The sequence below is a fragment of the Alnus glutinosa genome, chromosome 13, assembly GCF_958979055.1.
Source record: "Alnus glutinosa chromosome 13, dhAlnGlut1.1, whole genome shotgun sequence".
NCBI lineage: Eukaryota > Viridiplantae > Streptophyta > Magnoliopsida > Fagales > Betulaceae > Alnus > Alnus glutinosa.
Genome location: NC_084898.1, coordinates 4,253,321 through 4,275,209, shown reverse-complemented (window position 1 = coordinate 4,275,209; position 21,889 = coordinate 4,253,321). Strand labels below are relative to the sequence as shown.

The 21,889-nt window shown below is 35.8% G+C and overlaps 1 protein-coding gene and 1 pseudogene across 1 annotated transcript; both read right to left on the bottom strand.

The window, feature by feature from the left end:
* Positions 1-2,459: 2,459 nt before the first annotated feature.
* On the bottom strand, positions 2,460-3,585 carry LOC133853663 ((+)-neomenthol dehydrogenase-like; annotated as a pseudogene).
* Positions 3,586-5,131: 1,546 nt separating this feature from the next.
* Positions 5,132-17,590, bottom strand: LOC133854614 (uncharacterized). The gene is made up of 10 exons (XM_062290851.1): positions 17,490-17,590; positions 17,167-17,410; positions 15,980-16,054; positions 15,127-15,309; positions 14,677-15,048; positions 7,732-7,838; positions 7,409-7,652; positions 6,697-6,771; positions 5,925-6,107; positions 5,132-5,650 (listed from the first exon to the last, which is right to left on the bottom strand). Exons 1-10 carry the CDS (start codon positions 17,561-17,563, stop codon positions 5,270-5,272), a joined length of 1,938 nt encoding a protein of 645 aa, XP_062146835.1. The 5' UTR covers positions 17,564-17,590; the 3' UTR covers positions 5,132-5,269.
* Positions 17,591-21,889: the final 4,299 nt, after the last annotated feature.

Below are 21,889 nucleotides of genomic sequence, written 5' to 3'. Positions count from 1 at the left end.
TGCAAAGGACTCTCAAGACAGGCATGAAAATAAGCCTACAGCAGCCCTCAATCCAAGATTCACTCCACTCTACATGCAGCCTAGATCGTCTCAAGCTGAGCAGCTCTAACCCATGTTCCAAGCTGACACAAGACAACAGCTTCATGCTTCACGCCTGACAGTAGCCCAACTCTTTTGATTCACGCACTCCATGTTTCCAGCATATTTCATTCCATGTTTTATGGGATATTGTTCCCTTTACATCTCTATATATTATTCATTTTGTAACCGAAGAATGTATTGAGAATCAGTAAAGATGTAGCTCTTGAGTTTACTTGTGTTCTTCTCTGTTTTCTGTCTTCCCTTTGTTTTTCTAACAGCCTTTTGCTGCAGCTTTAGCCGTTGTTAAGATTTTCTTCATGGCAACATCCCACGATTAGAGGAAGCTCGAGTGGCTAGGTCAAATGGGGAGGTGCGGGCAAGAGTTGATAGCAGAGTTTCTTGTTAATAGTTGGGGTTTGCAGCTTTGATGCACTTGTAGTTTTTTTTTTTTGAGTTGCTGGTTCCTGTGTTTGTCGTAGTGAAGATAGCAAGGTTGGTGGTGGGGCTGAGCGTGGGTGTAACAATTAATACAAAGAATAGTATGAACAGAATCCAAGATGTAAATGGTATATAACAAGAATTTATTTTTCAAACTTAACAATAAGTCATATTAAACATTCTAATTTGAATAAAACTTTAAAAATGAGGTATTCTATAAGTCTCTCATTTTTTTTTTTTAATTAAATTTACAATTTTCCAATCAATAAAACCCCCCTAGAATTACACTAACATCCTTTGCTATGACTAAGAGCACTATCCTCATTAATTAATTAAATAAATATAATGAAATCATTTTTCAAGTAGGAAGCTTCGTGGAGAGAGCAGAGCAGTCACCTCATCACTTTCTCATCAATTTACGCGCTTTGAAAACTAAACCCCATCAGTTCTCGTTTGTTTGTGTTTGTGTTTGTAGTTTTTTCCTCCATGATATCGTTGACTTGTTGTTAATTTGTGATACTATTCTATGAAAATATTGTATTTGAATAGTAATAAAAAAAAGAAGGCAGGTTTGGTGGTGGGGCTGAGCGTGGGTGGATGCTTTTTAATTATGGGTTTGGGATGGTTTGGCTTATGAAAAGGAAGAAGCGGGCTAGATGAGGATTTGGGTTTTGATCTTTCCATGGGCGACGAATTTGAACGCGGTATCGGACCAAATAAATTCTCCTCAAAAGAATTGGTAATATAGACAATTTTCATTTTTTTTTTAAAAATTATATATATATATATATATATATATATATATATATATATATATATATATATATATATATATATATATATATATATATATATATATATATATATATATATATATATATATATATATAAAACTAGTTACCAATTATCAGATTATTAATCGATTTTTTAAAATGTTATAACTGGTACCACAACCGAGTACCCGGTTATCTGGTTACAGTTATTTTTAATTTTTCAATTTCTTCGGTTAGCGATTATTGATTATTTCTAATTAATAATTATCCTGTTTGTACACCTCGTTGGACAGGTGCAGATAACAAACACAGACAGGTATTATCCACTCACATTTTCATCCCTAAGTGCCTAATAATAAGAAAGGGGAATCTGATGTAAACAGTACAAATTTACAAACTGTAAAAAGCCCGGGTATTGATGACAGCTGGAGGAAGGAACTGATGCCACGTGTGGAGCTTGTTGAATAAGCATTAGCAACCTTGAGAAATGATCCCTACACTCATTTCTCACAACAGCTCCACAACAAGCTGACGTGGCTGGTAATATTTTATTATTTTTTTTGTTTTGTTTTGTTTTCTTTTTGTAAAAAAATAATAAAATATTACCAGCCACGTCAGCTTGTTGTGGAGCTGTTGTGAGAAATGAGTGTAGGGATCATTTCTCAGCAACCTTTGTACAGCTGGTGTAGCTAAGTGTTGCGTTTTATAGTTTACTCTTGTTTTTCCCTTGTAAACGTTGTCGTTTTAATAACTGATGTATATTCAGTTTTTCTGTTATTGTTCTATTGTTAGGCAGGAGTTTGGGAGTGGATAAATAGGAATTGCAAGGGTAGATGAACTCATTCAGTTCAGTTTGTTGTATACAGATTGGATATTGGAGGTTTCTTGGCTCCTCGAACTGCCAAATCAATTGAATCTACTTTTCTTCTTCTGCTTCACTCTCTCAATCTTTCACATTTCCCTCTCAAATTTTCCATAACAGTTTCAGCACTGTTACACAAACAGTCAAAGCTAAAAGGAACTTTCACAGCATATAACATGGGAAGCTTCTATTCAATGCAACTAAAAAATAAACCAAGTAGTGCAAGAAGTAAGGAAATTCCTACAAAACATTCGACATACACAATGAGCAACTGCATTGTATATTTGTATTGCACTAATTATGAGTTAAAAGCTTGAAACTTCCATCTCATCACAGAAGAGGCCGGAAGGTCCACCTTCAGGCGTCAAAGCCAACATGACAAGGCCTTTAGCTCCTTCTTCAACAGTCAAGACCCCAGTGTTTCCATTCATTTTTGTATTGATATAGCTAGGATTAGCTGAGTTAATGGCAATGTTGGCATATTTCTTAAGAGCTGCCTTTGAGACAATATAAGCAGAAAAGACTGTAGGCCACCCCTTCTCTTCTATCAAATTCTCCTTCACATCTTTTAAGAACCCTTCCACCACCTTGTCCACTTTCTCTTCTGTGAGGCCATCTGCATTTCCTAGCTCCTTCCTTGCATTCTCATTTGAAATAACCTGGAACACAGACATTTGAAAATTTAATCTTTATAACTTGGTCTAAACAATTTCTAGCACCAAAAATGTAGTGCATATGACGGTTTTTGTCAAAGCACAAATCACTGCAATTGTCAAAGCACAAATCACAACCCGCAGATGACGGTTCTTGCAACTAAGAGTACGTTTGGCATTACGATTTTGAAAACCAAAAGTGTGACTCCACACCAAATTGCAGAAAATGTATCATTTGAGATTGCGTTTTAAAAAATTGCGATTTGAAAACGTAGAAAAATCTGTATTTTGAAATCATAGGTAAATGTTGCATTTTTAAAAAATGAATGATTTTAAACTTTAAACTGCGATTATACTAAACGCTTAACTATGTTTTTAAAAATCTCGTTTTCAAATCGCAAACACAAACAGACCTATGATGCACTCTATATCATCAGAAAATGACCATAAGTTCCCAAGTGTTTTGAAATGTCACAAGTTGATTTGATTAACCCTGTGATTGTGGAGGATTCTTGCCTTTTCCAATGGTAGGTGTCTGTGACATAACTAAATGAGGCTACTTTTGGATTAATAATATTGTACCTTTAGCTGTCCCAAGGAGGAGGAGACATTTATTATTCTAGCTGAATTGGATAATTGAAGAAGTGGAATAAGTTCTTTGCTCACTAGCTTGATCCCATAATAATTTGTTCTTAGACAATTTGCTGCAGTTTCATAGTTTAATTTGCTTCAAAAATTTCTTCAAGGATCCAGCATTTGCACCTGCAATCTTTATCATGGCATGCCTTGGTTAATGATGTACGTAGCGTATATGTTTAAATCATTTGAAGACTATTTTACTTTTTGATTTTATGAAACTTCCTTTTCTACAATGAACTATATATTAAATTAGGGTCTACCTTTCCACTTAATTTAATGCTTTATCTTGCAACTGCTTAAAATTCTAGGATTATGCCCTCAATTTGAAACATTGACATGAACTCATTTTGAATAGGGATTATGCATTCGAAGCCCAAGATTGAGTGGGAATGATACGCTCGACATGCCCAATTCGAATGGGGTTAAGCTTTGATGCCTAAGGTTAAGCGGGTTGTTAAGCTTGACAAGTCCAAGCTGCATGAGGTTAATTAATCAACGGAGCCTAAGAGGTTGAGCAGGGTGTTACATTCTTTAAGCCCAGTTTGTATGGGGTTAATCAATTGAGCACTAGTTTAGCAGAGTAGTGTGCTTGACTCTTTAAGTTTAATAGGGAGGACATTCAACACCCTTAAGTTGAACAAGATGGTAAGTTCGACACGGACCAAAGGAAAAGAATAGTTCAATAATAGGATAATTTTTTAGTATTCACATTTTATATATATAAAGTCAAATGATTCTATGGTTTTCATCTTTTGATTGGTAAATAATCCAATAACCATCATTCCTTTTATTTTGGAGTAGTTAAAAAATACTATGATGGCCAGCTCCATTGCTTTATATTTATATATTTATTTAGTCTTTTATTCAGCAATCCCAAAGTTTTTTTATTTTTTATTTTTATTATTATTTTTGTATTCTTTCATAACATAATTAGCATTCCGGCATTAAAACAAAAAAGTTTGTGATGCTGCAATAGATTTCTGATAGATTAGATAAAATCGGAAATGCCCCTTATCACCCAATCGAACCAAGACATAACTTTTAACAATTAAGGTGAAGTAGGGTTAGGAACAATAAATCTCTTTATGATAAATAGATTCATTTTGCAAGTTTGTTATTACGGGTAGTTCCTACAAAGGATCAGGCTAATGATGTATACAATACATAAATTCTCGATGTAGATGCTACATAGTTGGTTCTCATCATTTAAGACAACAAATGTAATAGGAGTATCCGTGGACAAAAAGATCACCCTAAGATGATCATCTCATGGCTATTGAAAATGAATCAAATTCTGAAAGTCAAGGATAGGCTTTTCAAGTGAAATGAAAATGAACAATTTCATACTCTAAATTCTATTTTGTTGAATTTAGTGGTCTACATGGAGTCAAGCCATTTAAAAATTTTAAATAGCATGACAACATATACACCACTAGATATAAAAAAGGATTAAGATCTTTAATTTGCAATTAGCTTCGGGTAACTCCAAGAAAACGAAGCTGTAGGGCCCACCTATCTTAGGCAACTGATCTTCGTATACTGGGTTGCCCTAGATAAGTGAGCCCTGCAACCCCTTCTTTGTGAGGCTGTCTAAATTGTGTGCAACTTGAGCAACTAAATATAGGAGATTCCGATACATCTGTAAAATCTAATCTAGAACATAAAATAAATAATTTCTTGATCCCTTTCTCAACAGGTAACATAGGAAACTTTTATTCAATGCAAGTGATCGAAAAGTAAAACAATTGCAAGAACCAAAGAAATTACTACAAATGTGACATGAAAATGAGCAACTATATTGTATATATTGCACCAGTTATCAATTAAAACGTTTGGACTTCTGTCTTATGATCAAAGAATAGGCCGGAAGGTCCACCGTCAGGCATCAAAGCCAGCTTGACAGGACCTTTTGCTCCTTCTTCAAGAGTCAAGACCCCATTGTTGTAATTAAGATCCGTCTTGACATAGCCGGGACAAATTGAGTTAATGGCAATGTTGGGATACTTCTTAGCAAGAATCCTTACATAAGCATTCAAAGCAGCCTTGGAGACGGTATAAGCAGAAAAATTTGCAGGCCAGCCTTTGACTTGTATCAAATTCTCCTTCACATCTTCTAAGAACCCTTCCACCACCATGTCCACTTTCTCTTCTGTGAGGCCATCTACATCTCCTAGCTCCTTCCTTGCATTCTCATTTGGGATATGCTGAAATTCCATTGTTATTACTTATTAGCATCTATGACATAACTAAAAGTGTCTACTTTTTGACATATAGAGTCCATTATTTCGATTTACGATTTCAAAATGTACGATTTTAAAATGCAGTTAAGCATTTGGTAAAATCGAGGTTTGGTCTTTAAAAAAATGTAGTTAGCTTTTAAAATAGCGTGTTTGTTAAAATGCACATCATTGGCCACGATTTGAAAACGCCCCACAATTTTTAAAAAACGCACTACCAAACGATATAATAATATTGTACCTTTAGCTGTCCTAAGGAGGCAGAGACATTTATTATTCTTGCTGAATTGGATAATTGAAGAAGTGGAACTAGTTCTTTGCTCATTTGCTTCGTCCCATAATAATTTGTTCTTATACAATCCGAGGCAGTTTCTGAAGTTTGCTTAAAAACGGTCTCCAAGGATTCAGGATTTCCACTTATAACCTGTATCATTGTGTGCAGTGGTAAATGATGTAGCATATATATATATATATGTGTGTGTTTAAAATCATTTGAATACAATTTTGGACAAAGTATTCTTTCAGAGCAACTCAATTTAAAGTAACATCGATTTTTGTCCTTATAGCATATGAGAATCACACGCATTTTTAATAAAATTAACCAAGCATGCATGTTACATCTGTTCTTAGGAGTAATGTTAGAAGTCATTCTTTTGTCACTCTTATGTCCGTCCAAGAATGATGTGACTTTTAAAAGCACCATTGATCTTGTGATTGATTACTTTGAATTTTGATCAAGTGGTAATTTTAAAAGCCACATCATTCTTGGGGGGACATTAGTGTGACTTTTAAAATTACTTTGTTCTTAGTGCATGTGAAAATGTATATGAGAATTACGTGCTCGAAATACATATATCAATTTAATAAACTGTATTCCAAGAATTTTAATCCTTTCATTTTTTTTTTATTTCATTTATGAGACTTTCTTTCCTACAATGTGGGAAAGAAAACATTAAACTATATGCTCTCAATTTAAAACGCTGGTAGAGATCTTATTACATTGAGAAACTTACTTTCTCACACCCTTGTTTTATGCCCTCTCGATCTTCTGCGTTCATTATGACACCAGCAATCCCTGCATTGTTTATCTACAATTTAAAACAATTTCAATATATCAGAGTACTAAAAGAGAGGATAAGAACCAGACTTCATCTAGTTAAGTTGATCTTTATTTTTCACCAAGCAATTGGGCTTTTTTTTTTTTTTTTTTTTGTTCTCCTCTATTCAGGAAAGGTGGGATGGGGAGACCAACTGTGGTTATTCTATATTATTGTAACCATAGTAGCATTTATCTACTGGGAGCCATACATGAGGGGCCTAGATGGTGAGAATCGCATGTGCTTTCTCAAATCCTAATACTAATAGAATTGAAAATTTCTATTTCGAGAGTCGAACTCTCATTCTAATACATCCTCAACTACTTTGAAAATTTCTTTGAAGCCACTCAACTACCACCACTAATGGTCAAGCAAATGACTCTATGTTCATTGAAAACTGTTCATTGAAAACGATTACATGATTTCATCAAAATTCAAAAGTAAGGAGTGATTAGAAAGGTATCTATATAAGCATTCTACCAGGGATCGATCGGGACGTGCAATACAGGCAGCTAATAATGAGTGGGTTGGTGGGTAAGTAGGTGTTCAGACAGTAGATATATTTTTTTGTAATACAGACAATGAATTACAACCGATCACAAGTAGCAAAGAGAGTTGGATTACGTACCAATATGTCAAGCTTCCCAAACTGGGTTTTGATGAAATTTGCAAAAGAAGAAACGCTAGCCTTGTCCCCAACATCGAGTTGATGAAAAATCACATCGGAGTATCCAGCAGCATTGAGTTTTTCAACAGCTTCATTGCCCCTCTTCTCATCTCTAGCAGTTAATATAACCTTGACGCCATTTGAAGCAAGCTGCTTACATATTTCAAATCCTATCCCTTTGTTGGCCCCCGTAACAACTGCAATCCTGAAGAAAAAAGTTTGAAATAAACGCAAGAACAAAGAAAGGGCTCATATTAAAACATTCTTGTTAAAGAAGAAATTACCTCTTCGTCATGGTTTTGCTCTTGGTTTTATGGTTTAAGGTAAGCTTAATTATGGGGTATTTATAGCTGGTCATCTCTGGGTTTTCTACGTAAGCAATGACGTCTTCCTACATTGTATTATTATTTTGTTATACTAAAGCTTATATATATATATTTGCTTTTTCCTTGTTACGAACGCGGTGACATCTTTTGGTCTAACTGGTCTAACATGGGGTATTTTTTTATTTTATTTTTTATTTCTGAGACAAAGATTCCAAACAGATTTTTATATATTCTCCATTAAAACACTGCATTCCAAAGGCTACCGTGCTGCTCATGGCAATTCTTCGCGGCTAGCTAGCTACAAAGGTACCACCGTCTCCTCGTCCTCTAATAAGGATCGATCTAATTGATGATGATTGGTTGCTACAGTATTATATATTGTGGGATAATGATGAGATAAAAATATGGTATTTAGCATTACTCAATTTTTTTTTTTTAAATACAAATAAATATATGGATCTCATTAATTATGAATCAAGAAAATAGAGTTAATTACTGTAACAAAAAAATATTATAGATACAACTAAAAATTTCTTTCATCCAAACCTTATCTTTTGATTTGTTTAACAACAAACTTTTATAGTCCATGCGCTACAAAATTTGCGTACCCTGCAAATGTGACCTTAGCTAGTCCATTTTCTTAGTCATGCAGCGAAGCTACTACCATGTGTTCGTGCGCGTGTCTTCCATTAGCTATCCAAATCTACTCCAATTTCATCATGTAGATCTTAGTCAATTTACCACTCAAAGCTCCCCATGATAATATTTGGTAACCCCAAATCTTTGCTAAACACAGTTGCCTAGAAAGCTGTCAATACCTCTGCTGCAGCCGGTTCTAAGTTTCTCATTTTGGTCAAGCTTCTGACCTCAATCACCTACGCCGCAGAATCCCGCACCACAATTCCTATTCCATACGCCCATTAACTATATCTACTGATGCGTCTCAATTGACCTTGTAAGTTCCTTCTGGGGAACTTTTTAGTTGTTTTTTGTCTCCACCCCCACCCCCGGCTTCGTTTGGTTGGTTAGCCTAGCTCTTGCATACCCTGTGGTAGGAGTGAAAATTCGGGCGGATAATAACCGACAACATTCGATATCCGCGCCTAACCATTATCCGTCCATACGGATAGCAAAACCAATATCTGCATATGCGGATGAGGAGAGAGGTTTAAGGGAATGTCGATGCGGTTAATAACCGCATCTCCATTCCCATTATAATATATATATATATATATATATATATATATATATATATATATATATATATATATATATATATATATATATATATATATATATAATTAATTAATTAATTAAATTCACTAAAACGACGCCGTTTTTTATTTGGTAAGTTTAAGACCTTTAGTTGGGGTGTACAACCGGTTGCGGTTGCGGTTATTATCAATCGCCAGTTATTCGATTATTAACAGGGTAACCGGTTTTTATACCTCTTCTTTTTCTTTTTTTTTTTTTCTTTTTTTTTTTTTTTTTTTTTTTTTTTTTTTTTTTTCAGTTTTTTTAATGAGCCATATGACAACGTGGCAAGTTTTGATTGATTTAATATATATTATAATAAAGGTTATGCCGATGCGGTTATAAACCACACCCGCATATCTTAAAGCCGCTATCCAAATCCGCAAATGCGGATAGTATTTATACTATCTGCATCCGTATATTGGAATAGTGTATAATGAATTATGGATATGTACGGATGCGGAGAATTATTATCTATCCACATTTCCACCCCTAAGTGCCTAATAATAAAAAAGAGGAATCTGATGTAAAAAGTACAAATTTACAAACAGTCAAAGCTAAGAGGACCTTTCACAACATATAACATAAGGAAGCTTTTATTTAATGCAACTAAAATATAAGCCAAGTACTACAAGAAGTAAGGAAATTTCTACAAAATGTTTGACATACACAATGAGCAACTGCATTGTATATTTGAATTGCATTAATTTTGAGTTAAAAGCTTGAAACTTCCGTCTCATCAAAGAAGAGGCCGGAAGGTCCACCTTCAGGCATCAAAGCCAGCATGACAGGGCCTTTAGCTCCTTCTTCAACAGTCAAGACGTACCCCAGTGTTTCCATTCATTCTATATTGATATAGGCTATAGCCAGGATTAACTGAGTTAATGGCAATGTTGGTGTTGAGACTTAACTTGTATATTGAATCACACATAATACTGTACATGAGGGGCCTATATATATATAGGCTAGTTTTATTGCACAGAACAATTCATGTTAACCATTTGATGAAAGTGCCGTTTATGTTTAACTGTAAAAAACATGAAGGAGTATCAAACAAGTTAGGGTTAAATGCTTCATTAGATCATGTTTAAGGCCGTTTATTAAATGGATCACTTGGTTTAAAAAAATATTATAGATAGTATTTGTATTAATCCGAAAGATCCAAATTATAATTTCATATAATATTTTAACAACACACATCAAAACAATCAACAACTGCCACTTGTCCTATATGCTTCATTAAAATTATTAAAAAAAAATTATATATATGTGTAAAATTTGGTGTAGCTCGAGCCACCCCTATTGCCAAAAACGGGGTGGCCGAACCACTCCTTGCCATTTGAGGGTTTTTGGGCCACCCCTCATGGCCTACCCGCGTGTGAGTGGCTGAAACCACCCGAATAATATATTTTTATTTTTTTTTTATTTTTGTAGAACTACAATATTTTACGGCGCTTATATTTAATTTCAAGTGCTTCATAAGAAAGAGAAATTAAATTCGAAACCCTTAAAAACACTACAAAATAAATTCTCCGATTATTGCTGTTAAAAAAACAGCATTTTGTTTTCTCTTTCAGACACCAAAAGCTTTTCACTTTTCTTCAAAAAAAAAAAAAAAACCTTTTCACTTCAGCAAACCGAATTCTTTCCTTTCCCCTCAGTAAATCAAAAGCATTCCCTCTCCTCCTCTAGCAACCCGATCAGTGAATCAAGAGGATTCAGAATTATACTTGAGAGGTAATCTCTCTCTTCCTTCCGTTGTTCTCTCTCGTTACTGTCTCCCTCTCTCTCGTCATTCTCATGAATTTTTCTCTTGATTTTGCTCCAAGAACCGATGGGTGATGTTGTGCTTGTTTTAGTTTCGAATATTGATATACCCATTGGGTAATTTTGTCGATACTCTGTTGATTTGGGAAATTGGGGTAGAGACCGAACAGCCCTCCAATTTTCTTACCTCTTGTTGATCGGTGATGCTGTTTGTTGTTGAGGGAAAGTTGATTGGGTCTTTTGGGTTGAGATTAAATTGATGATTTTCGGTATACCCATTTGTTGATTTAGCCAACTTAGATTATGGGACAAATTTAGTGAGTTTCTGAACTTCGTCCTCTGCTTTTGTTTTTATGTTATGGTATATTGGTTGTGTGACGTCAGTTCGATGTTTGAAAGGACATCTTGAACTGTGAATTCTTTCTTATCTGCTACTTCCCTTATGAACCACTCTGTTTCATACATAAGGTTTTAGGTTTGAATTTTTGAGTATGATTTTTACTGACTGGTGGAGAAGTAGCCATTGATGTCTTCTTGTTTATCATGTGTCATCTATAAAGTGAAGAATAACAGCGGAATAGCACAAAGGGCAAAATTTCTCTGTATAAATTGTGGGACGCAGTAAAAACCGTAAATTTTTCCTGCAAGTCACGGTTTGGCCTCAAATTGTGACAAATTAAGTAATTGTCTCTGGTTCTTTAATGCCTTTTTTTTTTTTTTTTTCAATGATAGTAGATGTTGTTAGTTGATTTTTTTTTTTTTTTTTTTTGGTAATTACCTTTTCTCCATGAAAAAGAGGTGCTGCCGGAGGGGGTGGCTGCCACCCTCTTAGGTGAAGAGGCCACCCCGCAACCTGGGGGCCGCGCGGCCACCCCAGATTTTCTCTGGGGTGGCCTCGCGGTCACCGTAAGTTTTTTTGGGGTGGCCGCTTGGGCTAGGGTGGCTGCACGGCCACCCTAGAGAAAAGCTGGGGTGGCCGGACCCACATTTGGGGGTGGCTTGTGCGCCACCCCGTCCACCTAAGGGGGTGGCTGCCACCCCCCTCCGGCAGCCACCCACTTTTTTTTTTTTTTTTTTTTTTTTTTTTTTTAATTTTTTTATTATTAAATATATTAGTTTTAATATTTTTTATTAATAAATTTAAACCAAATTAATAAACCAATTTTATTATTATTATTATTTTTGATCAATTGAGGGCATTTTTGTCTTTTAATCAAAATTAATGTCCAAAACCGGTATATTCCGTCCATGTCAACGACTCAATGGGTTTGAGTCATTTGACTGACAGAAGGGGGCAAAATGTGTAAAGTTGGTAGTTGATGGGGGCATCGCGCATTTTTTTTAGTAGTTTATGAGGAGAAAATATAAATATCCTCTTTTTTTTTCTTTTTTTTTTTTTTTTTTTTTTTTTTTTTTTTTTTTTTTTTTTTTTTTCCTTAGGGGGATAGAGAGCAACATAAATCCTTTCTTTGTAACCCATGTTTCCCTTACCCCAATAGGCAGTATGAGACAGCGTGAGGTTTTGTGGAGGGTCCTTCACATTGTGAAGGAATGAATCAGCTGGAAACACTGGTATCTCTAGATTCTTTTTGAAATATTGTTCACAAGCCTTTTATTTAGCTTAATGCAGTACAGTGAACAAGCACGTATCCTTATCTTTTCCTCTTATTATATGCTTGTAGAAGGAATCTGCAGACTTGGCTACAATGGCAGTCACATTCTATGATGTCAACTCGCCGGCTCGCCCGAAGAAACTTGATGATTACCTACTTACTCTAGGGGTAGGCGTCAGTTCGGTAGGCGGTTAAGTCGGTTAATTTGGTTGGTTAACCGAATTATTGGTAGGGGCCAATAGGCTAAATTTTTAATTTTTTAGCCTATATATATATATTTTTTGAGAATTTTTTTTTAAGGAAAGTGGGGGGGGGGGGCATGGCCCCTGCCAGCCCCCCCTTCATCCGTCTCTAGGTCTCACTGATGTTCTGATAGGGCTTCAGCGAGCAGATAGAGTAGTCACTCTGATCGCCCCCTCTTGCCTTTTTGATATTAAAAACAAAAAAAAGAAAAAAAAGAAAAGAAAAAAGAAAACCGAGAGTGATCTCTTGACGTTGGAAAACTTGTTACACAACAAAAGTAAAACAACCTGTTCATTACTATTTGTAAAAAAATCTATTAGCTATCTTAATTTTATCTGTATGCAGAGGATACAGAACTAGGTAATATATTAAATTGGGCACGATGTTAATATAGCCAAATTTATGGTTTTGGAAGAGCTGGTTTCTAACAAATACCAGCCTTTGTTGTATATATTTATACAATTACAAGATATGGTCATACTCAGAACAAAGGAATTTGAATCTGTAGAAAGAAATCTATACAGCTAACGAATAGAAAACAAACTATTTGGATGCAAGTATTTATCTCATCTATCTACTGATCTACATGCATCAATATATAAGGCTGATCTCGAGAAGCTTGAATGCTCAAGAAAAATGAAAGAGACCAAAGGTCTTTCATAGCAAATTCCTACTTAAGATGAGTAATAAGACCAAAGTGTTAAAGATCCAATTCATAGCAGTAATGACAAGCATCTCAATGACGACAATAAAGAGTCATTCATAATTGAAGATAATAATAACTAAATAGTTGAAGAGTTCTCACAATACATTGAATACAAAACGTTATAAGATGTATAGTGAGATAAGAGATGAATACTTGTAACCATTCATAATTGTAGTAGACGTTGTATGGCTCTATAGTACTTATAAATATCAAAGCAATGATCCTATAATATTTATTGAAAGAAATATGTAGTTCTCAAATCTTACACAGAGATGGCTGCTGATTGGTTACTGGTGACAATAATGTCATTCACATAAACAAGAACAAATATAGTCACCGATTGCTTATGAAAATATAAAAAGGAAGTGTCTATACTGAAGCCCAAGAATCCAGTAATGCTTCAGAAAAACATAGAAAACCAAGCCCTTAGGGGCTTGTTTCAATCTAATTAGAGATTGACGTAGCTTGCGTACATACTCAAGATGTGTAGTATCTTCAAAGCCTTTTGGTTGCTCCATAAATACCTTTTTCTCCAAGTGGCCATCGAGAAACGCATTAGATACATCCAATTATCGTGAGATATTTTGGAATAAGAGGTGATTTAACGTGATATTAGAGCAAAGTTATGAGTTCAAACTTTATCTCCATCATTCACTTCTCATTTCAATTAAATATCTCACGTGTTGAGTCTCGATCAATCTCTTATTAAGAAAGTGTTTGAACCCACACATGAGAGGGAGTATGGTGTCAAAGATGGCAGATACAGCAATTCCAATGACAACATTGTCACCTCCAGAAGGCAACACAACTTTTCTTGATGGCACGACATGGTGTGTGGCTCTTGTTGGGTCTCTCAAGTTGATTTGCATAATGCATTAGAATGGGTCTGTGGGCTGGGGATGGCAGACTGCAGAGAAATCCAAGAGGGTAGGGGTTGTTTCGAGCCACATCACCTAGTATATCTGTAGCATTACACATTCACAATATATAACATAGAAAACTTTAATTTTATTCGATCGATGTAAGTCAAAAGTAAAACAACTGCAAGAACCGAAGAAATTATTACAAACTGTGACATGAAAATGAGCAACTACACCCGTAATGAATTAGAAAAAAAACGCTAGTTACATTTGCGCTATCACCTTAAAATGACTAATTAATTTAAAGCTTTCCTAGAATCTATTATAAAGTTCAGTTTCACTGAGTAATTGGAGCAATGTGGAATTTAGCACTCATGATCTATGTGAGCTATTTATCTCTTTTCAATATGAAACCCGAGTGTTACAACATCGTATATATTGCACCAGTTATCAGTTAAAAGGTTGACACTTCCGTCTTATCAAAGAATAGGCCGGAAGGTCCACCTTCAGACGTCAAAGCCAGCATGACAGGACCTTTTGCTCCTTCTTCAACAGTCAAGACCCCAGTGTTTCCATTGAGATCCGTCTTGACAAAGCCAGGATGAACTGCGTTAATGGCAATGTTGGGATACTTCTTAGCCAGAATTCTCGTGTAAGCATTCACAGCTGCCTTGGAGACAATATAAGCAGAATAATTTGTAGGCCAGCCTTTGACATGTATCAAATTCTCCTTGGCATCTTCTAAGAACCCTTCCACCACCTTGTCCACTTTCTCTTCTGTGAGACCATCTGCATCTTCTAGCTCCTTTCTTGCATTCTCATTTGAAATAAGCTGAAATTCCATTGTTATTAGCATCAGTGACATAACTAAATGTGTCTAGCTACTTTTTGATGTATAACAACGTTGTACCTTCAGTTGTCCGAAGCCGGAGGAGACATTTACTATTCTTGCTGAATTGGATAATTCAAGAGGCGGAATTAGTTCTTTGATCACTTGCTTGATCCCATAATAATTTGTTCTCAGACAATCCGAGGCAGTTTCATAAGTTTGCTTAAAAACTGTCTCCAAGGGTCCGGGATTTGAACCAATAATCTGTATCATTGTATGCAGTGGTAAATCACGAGGCAGAATATATGTTTCAAATCATTTGAATGCTATTTTATTTTGGACAATGTTTTCTTTCAAATAGGGTTTGAGAAAATATTACGTGCCCTAAAAACATATGCTAATTTGATAAAGTGGGTTGGAGGAATTTCAACCGTTCAAAAAATTGTATATCCTTTTTTTTTTTTTTTTTTTGAATTTTGTTTGATTGCCCTACTCAAATTTTTTTCAACCCAACTCAATGTGAATTCCAATGTGTGTTGGGTTGCAAGGCAAACATGAATTAAAAAAAGATAAATAAATAAAATAGTTGAAAAAAACCACCAAAAACCATCATCACCCAAACATAAATTTTGTATTATATTCAATTTAATTCACATTTCCGAAAATGTTTTCTCAATTTTTGTTTTTCTAAACCATCTAAGAGTAATTTCAAATTTTTTTTTTTTTTTTTTTTTTTTAATTTTTTTTTTTAATTTTTTTTTTTTTATTCTCGGTATTCAAAATTTTGAAAACAATACAAAACAAAACAAAACAAAAATCGCATACCCAAACGAGTTCACTTTAATGCATCATCTTGCAGTAAATACTTCAAATTTCGAGATTACGCTCTCAATTTAAAACGCCAATAGAGATTATATTACATTAAGAAACTTACTTTATTATACCCCTGTTTCAAGCCCTCTTGATCTTCTGGGTTGATTATGGCTCCACCAATCCCTGCATTATTTATCTACAATTTGGAAAAATTTCAATATCAGAGTACTAAAAGAGGGGATAAGAACAAGATTTTATCTACTTAATTAAACTGGTCTTCATTTTTCAACAAGCAAATGACTTTATGTTCATCTAGAAAGGCTACATGATTATCTTAAGGGCTCAATACACTTCTGGTCCCTGAGTTTTGAAAACTTTATTTTTTTAGAACCCGAGTTTCAATTAGCATTACAGATGATACTCCGTTTTGGGAAAAAAAAACTAACGGTCTGCCAGGTGTCAACCCCTGAGGGTTGACACTTGTTTTAGTATAAAAAAAATAAAAATAAAAAATCTTTAAAAATTAATTCAAAAAATATTAAAAACTTAAAAAAAAAAATTGAAAAAAGAAAAAGAAAAAGAAGAGGGGTGGCCAAACTACCCTCCAAAGGCCAAAACCCATCAAAAAAAAAAATTTGAGGGTTTGCCCATGGGGGTGGCCGAACCATCTCCGAGGGCCAAAACCCTTAACCAATTTTATTTTATTTTTTTTCGCCATGGGGTGGTCAGTCAGCCACCACTCTTTTTTTTTAAAAAATTTTTTTAAAAATTAATTTTTAAAGATTTTTTAATTTTCTTTTTAATTTTTTATACTAAAACACATGTCAACCCTCAGTGGCAGACCTTTAGTTTTTGGACGGAAAACTTGACTGAAGTACTAATTTGAAATTTTTTCAAAATGGAGGTACCATCTGTAATGCAAATTGAAATTCATGTACTAAAAAATAAAATTTTTCAAAACTTAGAGACCAAAAGTGTATTTAACCCTTATCTTAATTCAAAAGTGAAGACTATAGACCGATTAGAAAGTTATCTATCTATAAAATTATTATCATCTTGCTTTGGACTATTGGATAAGGGCTATCAAGTTGCAAGAGGAGTCTAGTCAAGCTATTGGACTTATACATCGATCCCTATGAATTTTGATATTACCATCTATAAGTCAAATTCATATCTTCCATTAGAATGAAAGTATCCTACCAAGCATCAATCCGGACATGCAATACAGACAGTTAATATGAGACACGGGGGGTAATACAGACAATTAAGTACACCCGATCACAAGTAGCTGAGAGTTGGATTACGTACCAATATGTCAAGCTTCCCAAACTGGGTTTTGATGAAATTTGCAAAAGAAGAAATGCTAGCCTTGTCCACCACATCAAGTTGATGAAAAATCACATCGGAGTATCCAGCAGATTTGAGTTTTTCAACAGCTTCATTGCCCCTCTTCTCATCTCTAGCAGTTAATATAACCTTGACCCCATTTGAAGCAAGCTGCTTACATATTTCAAATCCTATCCCTTTGTTGGCCCCCGTAACAACTGCAATCCTGAAGAAAAAAGTTTGAAATAAACGCAAGAACAAAGAAAGGGCTCATATTAAAACATTGTTGTTAAAGATGAAATTACCTCTTCGTCATGGTTTTGCTCTTGGTTTTATGGTTTAAGGTAAGCTTAATTATGGGGTATTTATAGCTGGTCATCTCTGGGTTTCCTACGTACGCAATGACATCTTCCCATTGTATTATTATTTTTTTATACTAAAGCTTATATATATATATATATATATATATATATATATATATATATATTCCTACGTACGCAATGACATCTTCCCATTGTATTATTATTTTGTTATACTAAAGCTTATATATATATATTGCTTTTTCCTTGTTACGAACTCGGTGACGTCTTTTGGTCTAACTGGTCTAACATGGGGTATTTTTTTATTTTATTTTTTATTTCTGAGACAAAGATTCTAAACAGATTTTTATATATTCTCCATTAAAACACTGCATTCCAAAGGCTACCGTGCTGCTCATGGCAATTCTTCGCGGCTAGCTAGCTACAAAGGTGCCACCAGCTCCTCGCCCTCTAATAAGGATTGATCTAATTGATGATGATTGGTTGCTACAGTATTATTGTGGGATAATGATGAAATAAAAATATGGTATTTAGCATTACTCAATTTTTATTTTTTTTTTAAAATACAAATAAATATATGGATCTCATTAATTATGAATCAAGAACATAGAGTTAATTACGGTAACAAAAAAATATTATAGATACAACTAAGAATTTCTTTCATCCAAACCTTATCTTATGATTTGTTTAACGACAAACTTTTATAGTCCATGCGCTACAAAATTTGCGTACCCTGCAAATGTGACCTTAGCTAGTCCATTTTCTTAGTCATGCAGCGAAGCTACTACCATGTGTTCGTGCGCGTATCTTCCATTAGCTATCCAAATCTACTCCAATTTCATCATGTAGATCTTAGTCAATTTACCACTCAAAGCACCCCATGATAATATTTGGTAACCCCAAATCTTTGCTAAACACAGTTGCCTAGAAAGCTGTCAATACCCTTGCTGCAGCCGGTTCTAAGTTTCTCATTTTGGTCAAGCTTCTGACCTCAATCACCTACGCCGTAGAATCCCGCACCACAATTCCTATTCCATACACCCATTAACTATATCTACTGATGCGTCTCAATTGACCTTGTAAGTTCCTTCTGGGGAACTTTTTAGTTGTTTTTTGTCCCCACCCCCGGCTTCGTTTGGTTGGTTAGCCTAGCTCTTGCATACCCTGTGGTAGGGGTGAAAATTCGGGCGGATAATAACCGACAACATTCGCTATCCGCGCCTAACCGTTATCCGTCCATGCGGATAGCAAAACCAATATCTGCATATGCGGATGAGGAGAGAGGTTTTAGGCAATGCAGATGCGGTTAATAACCGCATCTCCATTCCCTTTATATATATATAATTAATTAATTAAATTCACTAAAATGACGTCGTTTTTTATTTGGTAAGTTTAAGACCTTTAGTTGGGGTGTACAACCGGTTGCGGTTACAGTTATTATCAATCGCCAGTTATTCGGTTATTAACAGGGTAATCGGTTTTTATACCCTTTATTTTTTATTTTATTTTATTTTTCCAGTTTTTTTAATGAGCCATATGACCACGTGGCAAGTTTTGATTGGTTTAATATATATTATATATAAAGGTTATGCCGATGCAGTTATAAACCACACCTGCATACCCTAAAGCCGCTATCCTAATCCGCAAATGTGGATAGTATTTATTCTATCTGCATCCGTATATTGGAATAGTGCATAATGAATTACGGATATGTGCGGATGCGGACAGTTATTATCTATCCACATTTCCACCCCTAAGTGCCTAATAATAAGAAAAAGGAATCTGATGTAAAAAGTACAAATTTACAAACAGTCAAAGCTAAGAGGACCTTTCACAACATATAACATAAGGAAGCTTTTATTTAATGCAACTAAAAAATAAGCCAAGTACTACAAGAAGTAAGGAAATTTCTACAAAATGTTTGACATACACAATGAGCAACTGCATTGTATATTTGTATTGCATTAATTTTGAGTTAAAAGCTTGAAACTTCCGTCTCATCAAAGAAGAGGCCGGAAGGTCCACCTTCAGGCATCAAAGCTAGCATGACAGGGCCTTTAGCTCTTTCTTCAACAGTCAAGACCCTAGTGTTTCCATTCATTTCTATATTGATATAGGCTATAGCCAGGATTAACTGAGTTAATGGCAATGTTGGTGTTGAGACTTAACTTGTATATTGAATCACACGTAATACTGTACATGAGGGGCCTATATATATAGGCTAGTAAATATAGGGAGACACATTAATAACCCATGTGGGACAAGGTACATATGACATTTAATATAATCTAACAGCCCCCCTCAAGCTCAAGGTGGAGTGTAAGAGACCATCTTGAGGTTGGACACAAGATCGCAGAACCGCCTTGGAGGATGAGACTTGATGAAGAGGTCCGCTAGTTGATCATGAGACGTAACAGAATGAAGTTGTAGAGAACCCTGAAGGAGATGATGACGGACAAAGTGACAATCAAACTCAATATGTTTGGTCCATTCATGAAAAACATCATTATGGGTAATTTGAATAGCACTTCTGTTGTCACAGTAGACAGAAGTAGCTAAGGAAAGAGAGACACCCATATCTTGTAGAAGTCATTGCAACCAAAGAAGCTCCGAGGCGGTGTTAGCTAGAGCACGATATTCTGCCTCTGTGCTAGATTGAGCAACAACAGATTGTTTCTTACTGCGCTAAGATATAAGAGAGGTGCTAAGTAGGAAACCATAACCAGTGGTGGAGCGACGGTCAATAGGATCACTGGCCCGATTTGCATCGGTATAAGCATGTAACTGAAGAGGGGACTGAGAGGAGAAATGGAGCCCATGAAATAATGTCCTCTTGAGGTAGCGAAGGATGCGAAGGACGACAGAAAAGTGAGTAGAGCAGGGAGCAGCCATGAACTAAATCACCTGATGCACAGCATATGAAATATCAAGCCTAGTAATAGTGAGATAGACAAGGCTAACAACCAAATGCCGATAGAGAGTGAAATCACTAAAAGGCTCACCATCATGGAGATTAAGACGAACATTGAGCACAGTCGGCGTGTTAACGGTCTTGCAGTCTGTGAGATTGGCTCGTGAAAGCAATTCAGAGATATACTTGGCCTGTGTCAAGTAGTAACCATCAGAAAAAGAAGAAATCTCAAGACCAAGAAAATAGCTGAGAGTGCTAAGATCCTTCATCTCAAAATGCTGACTGAGAAAACTGCTTGAGCTCCATAATACCAGTGGAATCATCTCTAGTGATAATCATGTCTTCAACATATAGCAAAAGAAGAATTAGACCTCGATCTATGCGATGAATAAATAAGGCGGAGTCATAGGAGCTGATAGAGTAGCCAAGACAAGAGACAGTGGCACTAAATTTAGCAAACCATGCCCGAGGAGCTTGCTTGAGGCCATAGAGAGCTTAGCGGAGACGACATACCTTGTTTGGAGGAGATGAGAGTCCAAGAGGTGGCTGCATGTAGACTTCCTCACGAAGATCGTTATTAAGGAAGGCATTTTTGACATCCATTTGAGAAAGTGCCCAATGTCGAGAGGCTGCAACTGCCAATAGAGCATGCACAGAAGAGAGGCGAGCAACAGTAGTAAAGGTCTCCTTATAATCCACACCATACTCTTGAGTAAAACCTCTGGCCACAACAAACTTCCTTGGAGGCAAGTCAAACAGATTCCATGTATGATTCTTGTGTAAAACATTAAGTTCCTCTTTTATTGCATCCTGCCAAAGAGGGTTAGAGGAAGCCTCACGATAGGAGTGAGTTCATGTAAGACAGCTAAGGCATGAAAGCAATGAAAGTTCTGGAGATGAGATGGAAGAGACTTTACCTGAGTGGATCAGCAAAGTTCAAGTGGGGAAGCATGAGCAGGAGTCTCGGATTGACCAGAATTTGGGGACTCGAGCAGAGTGGCATCGTGAGCATCTAATGAGTGCGGCTCAAGTGAGGAAAGGTTGGAAAAAAATATCACCAGTGGTAGAAGGAGAGAGAGGCGTCTCTAGAAGTGTGGTAAATGGTGGGAAAGAAGGCATGCAAAATTTCTCTACTTCGTGAAATAACTTATGTTCCTAGAAGACCACATGATGGGAGATGCGAAGACGGTGTGACACAGGATCATAACACCGATAACTCTTTTGTTCCACCCCATACCCAAGAAAGCAACACAACTGAGAATGAGGCTTGAGTTTGGTGCGTTCATGAGGTTGGAGTAACACAAAACAGGCAGAACCAAAGGCATGAAGTTGATGGTAAGTGGGGGAAGTGTCAAACAACAGTTGTGAGGGGTGCAATTCGCAAGAATAGGTGTAGGCAACCTATCGATGGTGTAGACAGCCGTGAGAGTGGCTTCACCCCAAAAAGGAGTAGGAACCAAAGAGGAAAGGAGAA